This window comes from Lottia gigantea, assembly GCF_000327385.1.
Source record: "Lottia gigantea unplaced genomic scaffold LOTGIsca_64, whole genome shotgun sequence".
In the NCBI taxonomy this organism is placed as follows: domain Eukaryota; kingdom Metazoa; phylum Mollusca; class Gastropoda; family Lottiidae; genus Lottia; species Lottia gigantea.
In genome coordinates, this window is record NW_008710179.1 from 202,659 (window position 1) to 223,013 (window position 20,355).

Below are 20,355 nucleotides of genomic sequence, written 5' to 3' on the forward strand. Positions count from 1 at the left end.
AAAAGCAGGCTTACTAATTAGAATTTATATGTGGACTATTTTTACCAGAAAATGTGTTTATTTCCCTTTAAAGCTTATTGTTTCTGAAACAATGTTCTGATGCTGAAGTCCGACTGATTTTTAAACTGTAATGTAAGTAATCGTCTGAAATTCTAAAAAAAAAGTTACAGGTTCCGAGCGAGGTCCGCTAAAGATTATATGACCAATCGAATTCTTTATTCAATAAAAGTTTGCAGACTTGGAAAACACATTATAAGTTGTAAATGACTTTTGTGTATTATAGAAACACACGTCCTTGACAGAAATTTAAACCAAAGCTGTCCCATTTTTTTCTGAAACATAGCCTTGATGATAGTTTGTGACAATGTATAGTCATTCTCAGAGTATCAGTACTATTTCCATGATAGTACTGACATTCCAATTAACTTAAAAATAATTGGTAAATTACGCTTTACCAACGAGATAGGTGGTGTTTTTAACGAACAATAAATCGATCTCTATTTGCTGACTGCACATTCAAGATTCGTCCACAATTGGATATCTGACAATTGTCTTAGCAAGAACCTTGATTTGTGTTGTATCTGTACTTCTAATAGTGTCCGAACTAAGTATAATACGGTTTGGGTGTGATAAAATAAAGAAACATCTCAGACAGCTCGACCAAAGTTGCGGCACCAGCCTTCTCGAACTGTGGTACAAATAGGAAGCAGACTGACTAAATGAGATCCTATCACCCCAAATTGTGCCATCACAGCTTATTCAGTCACTTTAAAGCATCCATAGGGGATTGAATGGAGAAAATGCTTAGTGAGAAATTCACACTCTTTAATTGATATTAAAGCGGATTTTTGTTAATGCCGCTGTATTTTGAAGATGTTACAGTTTTGTAAAGTTTGAAAAACTGAACTGTTGGTTGATATGGTGATACGAACATAAACACTTTGTGAACACCGTAGATACCACAGGAAACAATATGAAGTGTTAAATACGGAGTTGAAATGTGTTTGATTTCACACTTCAACATTTTACCGCACTTTTATTCGTGTGATTTTTAACAGTTTTGTGAAACTTATTTTGATGATTAAGCGTGAAAGGAAAAGTGTAATAGTTAAACAAAATTACGAAGTTCACTAGAGAGAAATAAAATTGACAATGTTGAAAAATGTTTTCAGGTACTCCATGCTTGATAAACACGTGAGAACCATCGTCGAAACATCGCATGTTATCGAATTAAATAATTTTTCTCCACTAGAAATCACACTAAATACATTGATGGTTATACAAGGCCTAATAGCAATGTTATAAGCTCAAGGGAGATAATATTACAATAATTAAATATTAAGGAATCTTAATCTTAAATTTGTTTAAGAGAAAATCGCTCGACATTGACCCATCTTAATGAGTGATAGAAATGACCATCCAGAAAATTACAACGTTGGTAGCTTTATTTTGGAGATAAGAGTTGTAATGCATGCATGTTTTTAAACATTAAAATCAGGGTTTCAAAAAAGATCACTGCCTTTAACAACTAAAGTCATTTTTCAAGAAGAGGCCAAGGCTATACGAAATCTTTTGGTGTTTACAGAATGGAAGAAATTCTATTTATTTTTTATTTTTTGAGGAATTTTGCGATTTTCGGAGATTTCTGGTACTTCTGGAGACTATGTATATATTATGTACATATACACAAGACCCGAAAATGGCGAATCTGTCCCTTTAAATATGTATTTTAGTAAAACGCTTTCGGCCACGCGACAGGCTGATAATGAAATCACATGACAAAAATGTGGTTTCAGGATGCACTAGGTCAGAAAATTCCCAAGTTTTTTGTATTTGAAAATGACCTTATGCTACATTCTTTTAAATGAAAACCACAACTATTTTCATTGGAGATTTTCATTGACTGGTGTTTAGTATTTCTAGCTAACTAAACCATATTCAATCGATTTTCTTGAATGTTGTTTGAATAAATATACACAATATTTCATAAGTTATTATTGTATTTTTACAATTGTATAATATTTACATAGTACTTGCTTGATATCTATATACATAAAATGAATAAATTATACAACAAATGAATAATTATGAACAATTGAAATAATGAAAACAACTAAAACAGATAATGTTTTAAATCAAAACAATCAAAACAATTATGTTCTCTGACTTCAAACTTTGTGGAATCAAACTTTTTTGATGACATTGTCGAACTCGGGTGTGTCTCTTTCCTGTCGAAGTTAACGTCACGATTTGAAAGTTAGTTTGATTGTTATATTTTAAAAACACTATCGTATATCACAATTCATTTTATATGCACTATAATATGTCGTCTTAACAAAATTGGCACGTGGAGTTTTCTCCATTGGAAGTCTCAACTATCCAGGTGGAACGTTTTTACTCGAACATATGGCAATCATCACCGCTCGACCATTGTGGACCTGCAAATAAAAGAATGAATTAATTAGAACATATGTTTCAAAATAATCAACAATGATTGTAACCACTTGAAAACTATTTAAGTTTAAGATTAAATCATTGTTTAATTTGGTTGCAAACTGAATCCTGGTACAAAATACACTTTTGCATGTACGATTATCGCTAGCACAATGATATCTATTGGTCCTTAAATATTATTTTATAACATTGGGTTGGTTGCAAAAAGTATTTAAAAGTACTTACTCAGTGAATCTCCCATAATCGAACTATTCAATGATTTGGGACTAGAGGATCGACCACCCTTTGATTGTTGTTGTTGGTATTTCTTCTGGCGAGCTCGGGAATTCTGAAACCAAACTTGGGTTACTCGCTTACTGAGTCCGGTTATTTGAGCAATTCTTTCTAAATCTTGGCCGTCTGGATTACTATCAATGTTGAAATTCGCCTGCAATACTTGTACTTGTTCTTCTGAGAATGTAGTTCGAACTCTTTTCGCTTTCTGTTTTTGAATTGAATCTGGATCTACAAGAATAAAGATGAATATTAAGATTTTTGAATTTCAAGTAGAAAATTAAAAAGAAAACCTTCAGTTGGATTTTTGTTCGTGTCGTAATAACAGAAATTTTAATCATGAATGAACGTTTTTGTATGATTTGAAAATAAAAACGTACCTGAGCTGGGACCACCTTCTAAAACTTCAATATAGTGTGTTTTACATAAAACTCTGTCATCTTGTAGAGCGAATTCTTCACCAGTAGACAATTGTCTTTTACAACTATCACAAGCAAAACAGGCAAGATGATAGACATTATCTCGGGCACGTCTTACCCAGTCGTTTGGTTGAATGTGACGCTGACATTTGGAACACTTAGCACCATATTCTCTGGAAAAATGAAAGGATAAAATATGTTTAAAAATTGTTCATGATACAAGTAAAATAAAAAAAACGTGCATAACTCTTTTGAAAGTATGTTGTGTCATAAAATAACATCTTTTCATTCAACTGAATAAAAAAATTTAAAGAAAAACTGAGAAAATGTTCAATCGATACTAGTAAAAATCGTTGATAGCTAAATAACATAGTAGTTGTCAGATTCAATTACTGCCTATCAAAAGCATATTTCCAAATCAAGGATGATTTCGATCGGAAGCCATTGTCTAAATTCCTAGTCTGTAATTTTATTCCTGAGTTTATCGAAGCGGCAGGAATATAATTGAGAACTAATCGCAATGTTCGAATGTGTCATTTTGATCAAAAATTTTCCCGCTCGGAACACTCATCTTGCGAGGTTGCTAATTTTTTCCCGCCCAATTAAACCGGATCGATGTTAGCGCCATCAAAATTCAGAAAGCAACTCATTTGTAGCAACCGATAACAACAGAAGTCAATTGAAGTTAATTTCAATCCCGAATCTCATTTATAAGTAATTCGTCCAGAGTTGATTTAATTCAGAAAAACAATGGCGTCAAGTGGAATCAGACGACACTATGCCCTGAGCTGTTGAAGCGAGTTAGATTTAATTTGCTGTGAGACTTTCTCTGCGGGATACCTTGAAATTGTCGTGATTTGATTGAAACAAACTTTCTAATTTTCATGTTTTTTTCGCATCTAAAATAATTTCTAAAATTTAGACCAACAGAACTCTGCTTACCTTGTATAATCAACTTTGCAGTAAATATTATCTCCTTTTATAAAACATGATGACTGACGTTCTAAAACACAATCACAAACACTGCACCGTAAACAATCAACATGAAAAGAACAACCATTTACTCTTAATAAATATCTATCATGTATCATTCCACCGCATCCAAAACATAGTTCACCTTCAGTCTACAAAAGAAAATTTTCATTAATATAAAATACCTTTTAAAATGTAAAAATATTAAACGAAAACGAATTTTTATTCGCAGTTGAAATTGTATTACAAAATAAATGGTCGAAATATTGTATGTGAAAGACGCTATATTTAGATATTGCATACATTTTTTTTTTAAATATAGGAATCCTTTTTTAAAGTTTATAAAGTGAAAATATGTTTTAAAGGAAATTATATAAAAAAATTATTGTACCAAAATTGGAAGTAAAATATTTTAAATTGATTATGACATTTTAATTTGTGTTAACATTTAATGAACCATCATTTAAATATTTAAGCGACTATTATTCAAAGCTTTTAATACATAAGTAAATTTATATCCAGATGGTTACTTATATTGAAAAGAAATTTATCTACCTAAAATTCGGCACCTGTCAATCATCTCAGTAATGTGTCAATCAATTTTCACTTTCCCGAATGTTACCTTATGGTCAATATTTTATAAATTAGATAATCTTTATAGATAAATTCTTAACACTTTTTAATATCAGATTTTGAATTTTCATGTTATGGTAGTCTGAAATTTATTTCTTAAAAATTGCTTATCTTTCTGCAAGATAAGACTTGATTTCTATACTTTTAATGTTTATTTTCTACATTTCCATGCCAAATACTGCTTTTTCTATTAGTTCAATGTTTTTGATGTCACATGAGAAGTGACATTTGACAAATAATAGACAAGATTTTAAGATGGAGTCTAAAGAACTGCGTCCGTTCACCTAACAAAATTACTTTCAGTAAAAGCAGAAGAGTTACTTAACAAAAGAGACAGCAGTAATGCATTTCCGTTCGTCGACATCTTGTATTGTGAGTTTTAATGGAAATGAGATAGCGTGGTGTTCGATTCCAATAGACTTATCCAAGGGAAATATGTCCATTTCTCACATAAGGGAAATGACTCCTAAGTGGCGTCGTGAGAGATGTTACGAGGCCTAAGCGCGTGTTTTCTTAAAAGAATGTATACTCGCCTTCCGTTTAGTCAAATCGGGATAGAGTGCTTCCGTAAGAGTCGAAATTACTTCCGCTTGTACGACAAAAACGCAAGAAAATCGTATTAAATGTGTCTTAAGTGAATAAAGACATAGTAGAAATTTCTATAGAAGCGCCTTAATGTTGAGAAAATTCGTTTTAGCTCTCACGGAATTTTCAACCTTTCCAATGGCCTCCCTCAGAGACATCTGTCGTTATCTATTCAAAGGTATTTTGTTGTGTGTCGCTAAAACGGAAACCAGGAAATGACAATTCTTCCTGAGATTGGCTCCTGTTCGCTGGACTATAAATTGTTTTTTCTCTTTCAATCAGTATCTTGTAATGTATTTTTAATTCAATAATGTCAAATGTTAATAGATGGAATTACTGATGGAAGAAACTAATAATAAAATTTACCCTACATCTTGACTAAAATTTTAAAGTATTCAATTCCACCAATTTTTAATTAATTGAATATTTCATTATTTAAATAAATAGAATAATTGTATTATTTTTGTAATACAAAATCAATGATACATTAATACATTTTCGTATTTTCATCAGAAATAAACATTCTGAAATCCCACAAAATTCCTAACATTTAGAAAATATTGCAATGTAGAAAATAATATTAAGAGTTTGAAACAATTTTCCTATGCATTTGTGCAATCATCTGGTATTGATGTCAGCTCACGGCAAAAATAAAGTCTATGCCGTTGGTTCCCAAACCGCCATGCTATTCATAATATCATAATGCTTTCATGAATGTAATACATACCTTTACGCAGGTCATATTAAAAGAATAATTCTCGGATGATTCTGGACTATATGACTCGTCTTCAAAATCTGAGCTTGACGCCATAATGGTAAATATATGAATATTCCAAACTATTAAAAATCCTTGATGTGTATAAGAGAACAAGTCAGAATGTTATGATGAGTTCCAAATGGAAAATTCGCTTTTTATTAGGAAATCCAGTGAAATGTATTCACCGCTAATCTGAAAAATCATAACATAACAATCTGTCAAACCAATCCAACCAATCAGCGTCGAGTAGGAATTCTTACCGCCCGCTGATTAGTCGAGAGTTGGAATCCGGTAAATGACACGCCCCATTGATTCCACTGCGACACACACGAGTTGTCAAAGCGTACAAGATAGATATCAAACATATTGTATAATGGTTGTTTTAAGGCAGGGTGAACACACATAACAATTATTATTTTTCAATCATCACACATTTGCATCTAAATTTGACTTTGATTGACATGTAAGAAATCAGACTATGAATTTTAATGCTTAAAAAATATTTGAACTGTAAAAAGACAAATGATCCGAAATATCAGAACCTAAAACTGAATTTTGATGATATGTAAAAATATATGTTTTAAATATATATGTCTCGGCAGCGAGACCAGTTGCAATATACTCAACAAAGTTCAATTACTTCACATTATAGTGATGAAATGATTTTTTGCCTTTGGCAATTTGAATACTTTAACATAATATTCTTTAGAATATACATACTTTACATTATACGTTTCGATATATTTAAACTTTCAGGAAATGAATTTAACTTGAATATTAAGTTCTTAGTTCTTTGAGAACACTATTACCACGGTTGCAATTTGAATATTGTGCAAGAATGAAAAATATTCTTATTTTACGTTAGATTCTTGGGAATTGCTCATTTAAATTTGAAATTCTGAGTGGCCTGGAAACATTATTCTTTGACTTATAGTTTGGAATAGTTGTTTCGATGATCACAACAATCGCGGTATAGAAATTCTGCTTTAAATATTTCAATTTTATTTTGTCTATTTTTCAAAATATACAATACAGCCACGTTTTATTGCAAGCGGTCATTGAATGTTGGGATGAAAATCTCTATGTTGTTTAGAAAAATAGGCCCGGTGGAAATATCCATAATTCGTGTTTCAATTGTTGGCCTGATTAGAAATGATTTTTGTAAGAATATTGGAAAAATTTATACATTTATGTTTCATTATAATATATCGTATGTCCCGATGTTTAAATACTGTTCTTTAGAAATGACAGTTTTAGCATTGGGTTGCATGTTTAACGCGAAATTTGGGTTCTTTCGAATCGGTCTCTCAAATAATATAATAATATTGGGGTTTGTTTTCCGACAGGAATATTAGTTTTTTTAAAACTCCATAAAGGTTGTTGTCATGGTGTCATAAGTGTTATTCCAAAAAGTTTGGTTCTGATATTATTTCATATCCTAATCCTAATCTAGTAAGGATGAGCACGGATTATCTATAGGATATGCAATATGTAATATTTAATTCGGATTAATATGAATATTATCCCAATCTATAATCTATAATGTGCAGTATGGCTTATAAGGGTTCCCATTGGTAAATCGGGATTAGAAATGGTACTTTTAGATCAGTGGTGTTTATTTCAACAGAACTGTGTTAAGCTTTGCCCTTCTTTTGGTGATCACTTTATAAAACAAAAGTTTTTATTTCAAAATCCTCTTAGAAAGTTTACTTTCCGTTTATCAAGCGACTAACTTCTTGATCTGTTACACTACAGTAGCTGAATCCGACTTATTGGTAAATACCCACGAAACAATGTCGGCTTTTGTTAAGTTGTCATAATACGAAATGTATTACTGTAAAATAGCTTAGCAGGGGGACATTTTTGGGCCCGAACATGTTACAATATGTCTAGGATCATTCTGTTTTCTATAAGAGACATGTACACGATAAAATCTATATCCTAATTATATGCTCAATGTCGGATTAGCTAAGGCTATGACGGTTACGACATCGGTATGTAATCGACGTGCGAACCAACATGGTTCCGTTATGATGTGAATAAGGTGCAAATATTACGATGGTCAGTTCCCACAATTATATTAGTTAAGATATGATTCAAGACACAGCAGGTATATATTGTACAGAATCAGAACATCTCGAAAGTTATCTAGTTTTTAATATCTACAGAAAGTGAAATTGTTGAGGTTTTTTGGTAAATATTCTGTCAAAAAAAAACCATATATATTTTCTTTTAAAGCAGTCGAATTTGTAAATGAATATTACAAATTAAATCAATTCTTGAATGTGAAAGATTTTGGAAACAAAAAACATTCAACAGAAAATATTCATTGCTGATATAAACTCAAAACATTGTTCATGATTCTGTCAATCAAGGCATGATTTGAACATGATCATGAGCTGAATGATTGACAATAACAAACAAATCAGTGCCAAGCATAAAGTTCCATTATACCAGAATCAGTAAGATAAACATGTAATCTCACGATGTTGAAAGTGTTCAGTTATATCCTCGGATTAAAGATTACAATCAAAATGTGATGTTATCAAAACATAAATTTCAAACTTGAAAGAGATATCACGTGCCTTGATTGATTGGCCATTATAACTAAGTTTATAAAAAACAAAATGATAACTGTTCATTTATGACTTAAACAAAATTATGATTTGACTTTTTTTTTTAAATTGCAGAAAAAAATCTGCATCTATAAATATTTTTTCAATCACAGTTAGGAAGATCTATAAGTGAAATGTTATTTATTTACTTAAAATGAAAATTCAGTTTCCAATATTTAAAATGATGATAGGTAAGTTTTTATATACGGAACGTAAAAATGAAATTTTATTTTCTTGTAAGTAGTGAAGTGAAGTTCCTTGTTAAGTAAGATTAGAAAATATTAATTCAATACTGTAGTATATCTTTCTGAATTTCTTTCTGTACGCTGTACGTTCGTTTCAAACACGATGAATATAAAATTTGATAAAATCGATAGAAATGAATTTGGTACAATTCGGTCCTCCTCTATAGGACCATGCTGTACCTCTAGATGCATTAAAATGATAATTGGTCATTTAATATAAAAATAAGATATTTTAGCAATATATGGCCTCTATCTATTGGACCTTTTTAAAGAAGACCCCTTTCCAATATTCATCTTTTGACATTAGTCATTTAGCATCAATATTAAGATTTTTAAAAAACCAAAATTCAACAATATAAAGAAATAGAAACGACACGTGATGAAAGTTCGTCTTAAAACAACATCAATGATGCTGTATAAACAAAGATGATCGACATGTAAATGGATTAACAGATAATCCGTTCCTGACGTTCACCTTCTACAGATACGACAGAAGAGATTTACGACCAAACGTTTTCACACCTGCACAGAATGTAGGTACAGATGAACTTGACACGATTGACATACCCTCTTGTGAGTTTGTCAAGACCTTGGTCGTAATCTATTGAATATACTTTCTAGTTAACAGGTGTGGAGCTTTGATACAAGCCGCCCTTGAGGGGCACTCAATCGATAACCTATAGTCGTTATATACAGACCATTGTTTTAATGTAAATGATGCTAATTTGATGTATTGTGCTTTAACGCTGTTGTTGACGATTATATACCATACCAGATATACTTTCCAAATCTATTGGAACCATATTTGATACATTACTGCCTTGAGCAACATTTTAGCTTTATAAAGACAAATTGTGTACCATATTTAATCAACATTCGTGACCAAAATCCCAAAATATTGAGATTAAAAGTAACTCCAAGAAAAGAGAGAAAAGAACCATTAACATTTTGCACTCCCTGTTCCACTAAATTCGTTATTTTTTTTTAAAGGTCTCTTTACTAATAGTACATGTATATGAGGAACAGTAAATTCAGTTTAATCCCGCTTTAATCCGTATTGGATGACAGTTTTGTATAATCAAGATTAAACTTAATCCACTTAAAAAGATCGAAATGGGTGTTTTTCTTACTGATCACGCATCTTCAGTGTCAGTTTAAAAATAATACACACGACCAGGGGCAGCTAACTCAATACGCCTTAACGAGTTTTGTTTCCAACGAATTGTTTTTTATTAGGTTTTAAGTGCAACTCGAAGCATTTTTAGAGACTAGCGATTGCTCTTGAACACAGCTGATGAGTGAAAGTGGAGTGAGTATCCCATAGTGAATGAATAACATTAATTACTTCAATAGAACGTTATAAAGACGTACAATGTTATGTAAGGTTATGACTTAATGTCCAACCAAAATATAAGCTTCATATTACGTAGTTATTTTTGTTACCTTATAACATATGACCTTCAAATATTATTTTTAAAGAGAATTTTTTTTCAGGGAACCAAAGTTAAAATTGAAATAGAAACTCACATGTTTATAATATGTATGATCAAGTATGATCAATTAATAATAAATTGTTGTAGTTCTCTTTAAAGATTTATTACTTAAAAATAATTATAATGCTTAAGCTCTGAATGTAGGGTTGTCAGAAATATTTTTCCTTTAGCAAATGAGTATGAAGCTAAAACAAAATTTGCAACGTCTTTGTTAACAGAATTTTGTCTCTCTTGGCATTTATGAAAATCCCTTATAACCACATATTCCTTTAACAACGGTACGACGATATTATCCATAGTAGCCTAACGGTGCTAAAGGAATAAGTTATAACTTATATCTCATCCGAAATACTATCTGCAAATGAAAACAAACTTTAGTTCCAATACAACCAGGATAAAATAAAAATTTCTTAACACCATTATAAAGAAATCGATGTATACGTACGAAAACCTATGGTTAAAAGCCAGAAAACACTGAATATAATGTACTTTGTTTTGTATCGATTTTCATGTCAAATATAATTACAAGATAGCTAATTACTAGACACAAGCACAGACAACTCATTTACATTATTTTATTCCCAGATTGTACCTTGTTTTTTGTATTTACATTGTAACATCAAGCTAGTGCAATTCTTTTTAACAATCCCTACTTATGTTCAAAATTGTGAACTTATGCTCGAATCAAGTGATATTCTCTTTAACAACCCTTACTTATGTTAAGATCAAAATTGTGAACCTACTATGTTCGAATCAGTACTGAACTTATGATCTATTCAATATTAAGAACTTATGTTATAATCAACATGATCTATGTTATCGTGAAATTGTGCTATAATCAACTAAGCGGACTTATAAGCAACATTATGAACTTATGTCAAATTACGTTTTTGTGAATAAACTATTCGCTTTAAATCAGTAATGATAATCTTCAAGTGGTTGATAGAGTGTACACAGGAGCACACAATACCCTTTGTTTTTTTTTCTTTCAGAAGACAATTTTCAGTCAAAATATGGAAGTGTGGGAGTGTGAAATTAAAAAAAAACTGATGTATTTTTTTCAAAGTTATTTTAAGTACTATTTTGAAGCTGATATTCCAATTCACAAAAACGGCAAAATCAAATAATTAACAAAAATGTAACGATGTTTTGTTCAGGTTCCAGAACCACCTTTTTGAAAATATTTATGAAGGGTAGGACACTTTATTATCAATAAAATAACTTCTTAATTCACCAGATCTAACGTAAAGTATTTTAATTGGCCTCTTATTTCTAACTGTTAACTTCATGTTGATTGCTGTTATTTAGTTAATTTCGATAGCACCATAGAGATTAAAACTAAGGACTTGCAGGAAATTGGTTAACAAGATTTTATTTTCCATTTATTTCATCACAAGATTGACCTTCTACCCAGGAGAGTTCCATATTTACTCATAATACTTTTGACATTATGACGTCATAATTTCTACATGTCATTTTAAATTGACAATTACTAGAGTGATGATTTTTTCAAAGTATTCCCTACGGATTTCAGTAAATTGGATTTCAAATATGGTTCTGTATTTTTTCTTTCCAAAGGATGATTTCTGCAATTTTATGCTCATTTGTGGCAAAACGTTCATAATAATTTGATTATAATCATACTCTGCATTAAAAAAGGTCCAAATCATTATTTTATCAATAAAAGCGAATACTTATTATTTGATAATCAGACAATCTGAAATATTGGTGCCGACATTTACCTCGTATATTGTATAATGGCAGTTACAACCAGACATTGGTTTCATTCTGATTAACTGTATAATGGCAATTACTTCTAACAACCAGACATTAGTTTCATTCTGATTTATTGTATAATGGAAGTTATTCTTACAACCAGACATTGGTTTCATTCTGATTTATTGTGTAGTGGAGGTTACTTCTAACAACCAGACATTGGTTTCATTCTGATTTATTGTATAATGGAAGTTACTTCTAACAACCAGTCATTGGTTTCATTCTGATTTATTGTATAATGGAAGTTACTTCTAACAACCAGTCATTGGTTGCATTCTGATTTATTGTATAGTGGAGTTTACTTCTTACAACCAAACATTGGTTTCATTCTGATTTATTGTATTGTATAATGGAAGTTACTTCTAAAAACCAGACATAGGTTTCATTCTCATTTATTGTATAATGGAGGTTACTTTTTACAACCAGACATTGGTTTCATTCTGATTTATTGTACAATGGAAGTTACTTCTTACAACCAGACACTGGTTTCATTCTGATTTATTGTATAATGGAAGTTACTTCTTACAACCAGACATTGGTTTCATTCTGATTTATTGTATAATGGAGGTTACTTCTTACAAGCAGTCATCGATTTCAATCTGATTTATTGTATAGTGGAAGTTACTTCTAACAACCAGACATTGGTTTCATTCTGATTTATTGTATAATGGAGGTTACTTCTTACAACCAGTCATTGGTTTCATTCTGATTTATTGTATAATGGAGGTTACTTCTTGCAAGCAGTCATCGATTTCATTCTGATTTATTGTATAATGGAAGTTACTTCTAACAACCAGACATTGGTTTCATTCTGATTTATTGTATAATGGAAGTTACTTCTAACAACCAGACATTGGTTTCATTTTGATTTATTGTACAATGGAGGTTACTTCTAACAACCAGTCATTGGTTTCATTCTGATTTATTGTATAATGGAGGTTACTTCTTACAACCAGACATCGGTTTCATTCTGATTTATTGTACAATGGAAGTTACTTCTTACAACCAGTCATTGGTTTCATTCTGATTTATTGTACAATGGAAGTTACTTCTTACAACCAGACATCGGTTTCATTCTGATTTATTGTATAATGGAAGTTATTCTTACAACCAGACATTGGTTTCATTCTGATTTATTGTATAATGGAAGTTACTTCTTACAACCAAACATCGGTTTCATTCTGATTTATTGTATAATGGAAGTTATTCTTACAACCAGACACCGATTTCATTCTGATTTACTGTATAATGGAAGTTACTTCTTACAACCAGACATAGGTTTCATTCTGATTTATTGTATAATGGAAGTTACTTCTTACAACCAGACATAGGTTTCATTCTGATTTATTGTACAATGGAGGTTACTTCTTACAACCAGACATTGGTTTTATTCTGATTTATTGTATAATGGAAGTTACTTCTTACAACCAGACATAGGTTTCATTCTGATTTATTGTATAATGGAAGTTACTTCTTACAACCAGTTTTATTCTATTTTATTGTATAATGGAAGTTAGTTGTCAGAAGCGACATTGATTTTATTCTGAATTATTGTATAATGAAAGTTAGTTGTCAGAAGCGACATTGATTTCATTCTGAGAGTACAATATGGTGATCGTTAGATCAAAGCTATTCAGAAGACGAAGCATTGACCACACAAATAGTTGGTAAGCGATGTTGATCATATTATACGTCGGTTGTTAAACAGGCTGTTTGTCGTACCAAATTAGGTACCACACTTTGGTCTATTAGTATTTAGATTTTCAAAGGTCGGATGAAAGGGCAAATATTCTCACGGTCACTTACCTCAACGTTAAAGAGCAAAGGGGTGTTCATTAGCAAGGCTTATCAATTTCGCCAAACATGCAAATTTTCACAGCAGTTCTACACCAATTAGACCTACAGAGTTGATTTCTTGCTAAGTACTAGCGGTCTCTTTGACGTCATATAATTTGCTAAATAGAATTTACTAGAGAAAATGAATTGAGTTTTTTACTGCATGTGATAATTTGACTTTAACAAGTAGGATAATTCTGCAAATAATTTTCTTTCATTGCCATCATATACATCGACAGCCCACCCCCGTAAATTTATTTTCACCGTAATGAAGGAAATAACAGATTGGTCTTGCAAACTAAAATGATATTCACTGTCGTCACTTCAAATGGTTTAAAAAATTTCAAGTCATAAACAACTTTCGCAGATATTAAAGCAATTGAGTTACGTGGGTGCGTTCCATTACGCACTTGACGAACTCACTGTCAATTAAATTTAAACTATTCAAAACTGTGGAATTCTTAAAGAATAATCTTAGGGGTGACTACGGAAAAAGATGATTCTCAGCATTGTATTTGTATTTGTAGAAATTCAGATGTAATGATAACCTGAATTGAAGTTTGCTTTACCTTCTTTAGAAACAAATTAGAGGGACGATACTAAAATATTTAACCTAAAGTTTTCGAAGTATCCCATCTAAAGATTTTTCAGGAACATGCAGTAATTAACTAAGTGTTAAATGTCCCTCATACCGTGGTAATGTTTGAGAGTTAACATACTAAAATTATGTTATTTATCACAGTTAGATTGGTGTTCTTGTTGTAATATATCTAACATACCGGGGCCTTTGATGTTGTGATATACACCCATTTAAACCTATATTATACCTACTTGATCAATAGATTAATTAGATTTACACCTCGTATTAATATGATAATAGATCTGTAAAGGAATTTAGGAAGAAATTATTTTAGTGGGGGAGCTTCATTGAGAATACCGTATAGTTCTTATCCACTTGGTCAAATCACAGGCATATAAAAAAAACAATTGTCAAGTTATTGTACACAGAAAACTGATAAGTAAAACATATTATCAACATTGCGGGTTAATTTGATGATAAATGAATATTGATTAAAATATCACGTAATTAACTTGAAAAGGGCATGTTCGATATTAGAGAATTTTCATCTAATAATCAAAGCTTTTCTAAAATAGACATAAAACGTTTTTCGTTCATACGATTTCATTAACAATGACTTGATTTGGGATTGGAGGTTTGAGCATTGCAATAAACAGCATCTATTTTAACTACTGCCAAATCAACTGGATTTTTTCAAAATGCATCATCAATATTGTGTTCATTGGGTTTCTTACGTAAAGATTACAGCATAGTAAAAACTTTAGAAATAAATTGTATTCCATCAAAAAAGGAGATTACTATTTTGTAGCCATATTTCATAAAATCATCGTGACAAGCCAGAATTCAAGGTGAGTTTTTTGATGCTTTGGACCACAGGAGAAAAGGGTCTTTTTGGAATCTTGAACCAAACTTACACAAAAATGAAAAAGAATTGCACAAAAATCTACCCATTCCAACATACAAAACAATAATATCTCATCAAGAACGTTTAAATTTCATAAATAATAGATTATTTATAAAGTATAAGAAAATACACACCACTTTATCAAATTATGTCCCTTTCCCTGTTTTGTTCCGAAAAAGAAATGTTTTGAATATTTTCACGCTTCCACGAGAAGTCTTAAAAGGTCCATTTGATCAGTGATTTCACAAGCTCCTAATTGGATCTCTAGAGAACCCCAGACTTTCAGCCAAGCGTGGAATCTTATTATGCAAAACTGATTGAATTTGAATTCTTAAGTAGGTCAATTGTAGTTAACCCCGTGACTAACAAACCGGAAATAAGTCGGTTTACGTTATTTAATACAATGTTTCTAAAGCGATTGATAGATGTCGCTGTACCTTAATGAAATTTACTGAATAAAGTTTTTGATTTTGGTCATAATTTCTATGAATATTTTTCACACCGAAGTGCATTGATATTTGTCAGAATAATTTGCTGCATTTGAGTTTGTTTCGTCTTTAAAACTTTTTTAGTATGTCTATTCAAGAATATTGCTTTCTATTTGATAAAGTTATGATTAACAATTATTATTCAGGTCACTCTCCCGTAAAGAAGATAGAAGAAGTTGCAAATAGATTAAGTTTGACGTAAGATCCGATGTGCAGTGAGGTACATTCACAAATATACCCTAGTTTAAACAGAAAATATTTGGACAAAAATACATTCGAATTTCTTTGAATAACTCCTTGCAATTTTTTTTCTAGAATACCAAAGGCTAGTAGCCTTACTGTCGTCCCTTCTGTTATTATAACGATGAAATAAGACGAACCTCTTACAACGATTTGGAATGGTTTTAACAACTTCAAATCGACAGATTCCAGTCAATTTTGATATCATTATGTAATCGTTGAGAAGACTGAAAAGAATAGAACCCTCCGTGAAGTCGGATTCAATAGGCAGAAAATTGCTTTGATTTGAGGCAATTTGTTCTATTTTCCTCTCAACTGCCGTGTTTGTTCATTAGCTCTATTGTCTACCATCGTTTATCACGTGACTTATGTTTACTCTTGGGTTACATTCGGATGTTGGAATTCATTGAGAGAAGGAAACGCTCCTTGCCTAAGATAAACTCCGCGTGTCGAACGAATCGTTCTTTAACAGCCATAAGATCCTCGTTTTGCTGCAATTTCATTCAATTTGACGTCAAGTGCCCTATCAATTGTGATCGGCGTGCTGGAAAGAAAAGAGCAATTGTTCGCAGAAAACTTGTTGCCGCGAGGAGGGTCATTCAACATCGGAGACCTCGTCATGGCATAAATACAGACTAGATCTTCAATAGACAATCAAACAAAGCTTTCTAGCTAATTTGTGACCATTCTTCAAATTGTCAATAGCCCCAAAACGAAGCTGCCCTCTCAAATTTCAAATCGAAAGGCGCGACACTTGATTTCGTTTCTTGTTGGTCATACAATCTAATTTTTGAACGATGCTGGTTGCCATAGTAATAATGCCAGAGAGTGTGATTTAGTTAACCTGTTTATCTGTGAAGAAATGATTTGAAAATCTTTTTAAAGAGATTGGTATGGGTACTTTGGTTTAGTCAATTGCATGCAGTAAAAGAAAAATCTTAAACTTTAATGATTTTTTTACAACCCATTCCATTAAAACCACAAAATTCTATAATTATACGGGATCCATGTGTCCAAAAATTTAAGGATTGAAGCACACAGAAGTAGCGTCCCCTGTCTGTGACTGTAAAAGCAACTTTTGCAATGTTTGTTAGTCTGTGTACTTAGAACTGTAAATATGTATGGATTGGCCTCCAGTCTCTAATTTGGACAGTTGTTGGCTGGTGTAGGGTCCGAAAAAGAAGGCTTTAATAAAATGCTGTTGTGGGGGTTCCGAAACGATGAAATTCACAGCTCGAAGACTGTAAATTAGTGACGAACATCAGCTTGTACTTCCATTTGGTTGGTATCACGTGACGCTGTGACTTACAATTTTTGGTTGCACTCGTATCCTTTGATGGCGGCCGAGAGATCGGAAAAACAAAAAAAACCTTAAATGGAACCACAGATGTAACATGAATGGTATAGAGGATAATGATGGTATAACTGAACTACAAAAATATCATTCCGAATATATCGGGGTTTAGTGGATTCGTGGTAAAAATGTGTAAAGTCTTCTCACCGGGAGAGGTGCGAAAAACTCCATTTTTCGCAGCCCACTTTTTCTGACCTTTACACCAGCCGACAACTGTCAAGATAGCTATTAGAGGCTGGAATAGAGTTTTCAAGTTTCGGACTATGGGTTGGCCTAAGAGTGTACTTGCGAGTACTCGCTCGCCAAATTGTCTATTCTAAGCATACATATCGATGAATATTAAATTATATTCTCTTCTAAAAAAAAACTTATGCAGATTAACCAACTACACCGTCATAATTTATTTTCCTAGGTTTCTAACTTGGAAATCACAAGTTTATTTGACATATTGACTTTTCAATCTGTCAGCAATTATCGTCAGTAATTGAATCAGAGAAACCTTCGACTCTTCTAAGACTTCGTTACGTGCTCACCATTTAAAATTATAGTAACCTTCGATTCGTCCACTTTAGAAATGTAATGAAATGGAAGCTTTATGTCTTACTTTTCAGCTCTTTATTGTTCGAACGAAGACCAAAGTCATGCAGTGTGCTACGAGAAATTTTTGCATCAATCCGGGACACAGTGTTTTGCCTTTTGGAAACATCCCAAGATGCTTTATCTGGATGAAACTATTTCATAAATAAAAGTGGTGTTTAGAAGAGAAAGCATACCCAGCCCGGTGCTACAACTGTCAACAAACACTACAATTAGGAACGTGCAAACAAAACATAGCGACTTGACTGAATTTATAAGTTCAAGGGAGGGGACTGATCATAAATGTTATATTTTGACAAGAAATTTGTTGCAAACACTCGCATCAAGACCTCACGATAAAACAGTTTGAAAACATCACAGTTTATTGCCGTTCTCAAGTAAATACTTAAATGACTCGTAGAGAGGTGTTCAAACTTTTTATGTGTATCGGAGACACTGATAGAATCGATTTGCACCATTTGAGTCCGTCGCTAGAGCAAAGGCTCTTAGATATTTGCCGCTTTTGAGATAGTAAAGGCATAAACGGTTCAGCTTTATGACAAGAAAAACAGACTCTTGAAATTGAAATGATGCAATAAAAGCCATGGCGTGCCGTGATATACATAACAAGCTAGAATCTTTACAACCATCTCAACTACGCATTGGTTTGTCAACTCATCATGATCTTTCTTAGGATCCGCGAAACATCGAAGTGTTTTAGAACAGTATTACGCATACAGACCAGCGACTCGTTTACAATGCATGTACTTTTTTTTTGGATCAGACTCAACTGTAAAACTAGTGGAAAACTGTTGCTACTAAGTAGAATGTGAAAGTAAAGTATTATGACGTTGGTTGTAATATTGGGACCCCCAACTTATCGTTTAGTTCTCTTTAACAGCCTTTGAGGCCAAACATTGGCACGAGTTTGTCTTAACATGTTTTGTATCAAAAAATAAACAACGTTCATGTTCCATTTTATAAGGACAATAGCTGAAGAGTAACATTGGAGGCAAAAAATGTGTCACAAATTATGAGTCAACTAACTTAATCGCGTGCCAAGTTTAAATATCTTCAAGGGGTTAAGACAGGGTGCATCTCTTATGAATATGTAATTATACTTGTGCTCAAATGATATTGACACGCGGTGGATAAAGAAGCAAACCGCAGGGTATATCTTAACACACGTTTTATGATCCAAAATAAAAACCACAAGACTCAGCTGTTTCCATGTTCCGTTTAGGCAATATTTCCTGTCATTTTGATAGGACGGAAGATTCGGAGATGGATTTTATTGTGTCAAAAAGGGAGATAACACGAGTATTTGTTGACATTATCTGATAGGATAGTTAAGTCAACAGGAAGTGGTGAAGATAATGAATAAATTATTGAATTTCTATTTCAATGACGTTATAATGATGATTTTTCTGATTATGTTTTATGACATGAAATGTATTTTGTGTACTGTTAAAGAATAAGTAACAAGTATAGTATTATTTATTATACTGTGACACAGTGAAACCCTTCATACCCGACCGACCGCATAATTTCATTATAATCCGTTGCGTTAAAGATATAAGTTATAGTGGTGGAAATAATTTTAAAGATACTAGTCATAAGACTTAAAATTCGTGGAATTAAGTGAAATGAAGTTTTACATCCTTCTTCTGACACTATTTATAATGAAGACAGAAAATGAAATGAAATGAATGGAGTTTTACGTCCTACTTTTTTGCACCTTGTGGGCTGATGAAGGCGGGCAACTCCATTCAGGGTGCCATGAGAGAAATTTTGCAAGCACAGCGGCATTAGCTGTCGAGGGGTCTTTAACGTGCACAGCCTGTAACACATGGGGCCTCGGGTTATTGTCCCATCCGAACGACTAGACGCTTTTTCCATGTCAGTCCCTCTTACCCGCTTCACTGACAGGAGGAAACCGGGTTGAAAAATCCGAAGGTATTATCTCGACCTATGCCGGGATTGAACCCTGGACCTTCAGGTTAGCGAGCAAGCGTCTAACTCACTGAGCCACCGCCGCTCCTTAATGAAGACAGAGAGGATCATTTTGTGCGCAGTCAGAAACACGATGCCAGAAAAATAGTACAAATTCGCGAACTTGTTTCAGATAGGCCAAATAAAAAATCTGCTTGAAATA

At 32.4% G+C, this 20,355-nt stretch overlaps 1 protein-coding gene across 1 annotated transcript; it reads right to left on the reverse strand.

The window, feature by feature from the left end:
• Positions 1–1,985: 1,985 nt before the first annotated feature.
• Positions 1,986–6,204, reverse strand: LOTGIDRAFT_195071 (hypothetical protein). The gene is made up of 5 exons (XM_009064631.1): positions 6,064–6,204; positions 4,089–4,270; positions 3,108–3,319; positions 2,680–2,958; positions 1,986–2,438 (listed from the first exon to the last, which is right to left on the reverse strand). The coding sequence occupies exons 1-5, from the start codon at positions 6,145–6,147 to the stop codon at positions 2,395–2,397; spliced, it is 801 nt and encodes a 266-aa protein (XP_009062879.1). The 5' UTR covers positions 6,148–6,204; the 3' UTR covers positions 1,986–2,394.
• Between the last annotated feature and the right edge of the window lie 14,151 nt (positions 6,205–20,355).

Excerpts from the sequence above, each read along its gene's own strand:
- LOTGIDRAFT_195071 (XM_009064631.1), bottom strand. The coding sequence starts at position 6,147 with ATGGCGTCAAGCTCAGATTTTGAAGACGAGTCATATAGTCCAGAATCA. Across the intron at positions 3,320-4,088 it reads TGCAAAGTTGATTATACAAG|AGAATATGGTGCTAAGTGTT; the intron begins GTAAGCAGAGTT and ends TCATTTTTCCAG. Across the intron at positions 2,959-3,107 it reads AGAAGGTGGTCCCAGCTCAG|ATCCAGATTCAATTCAAAAA; the intron begins GTACGTTTTTAT and ends TTATTCTTGTAG.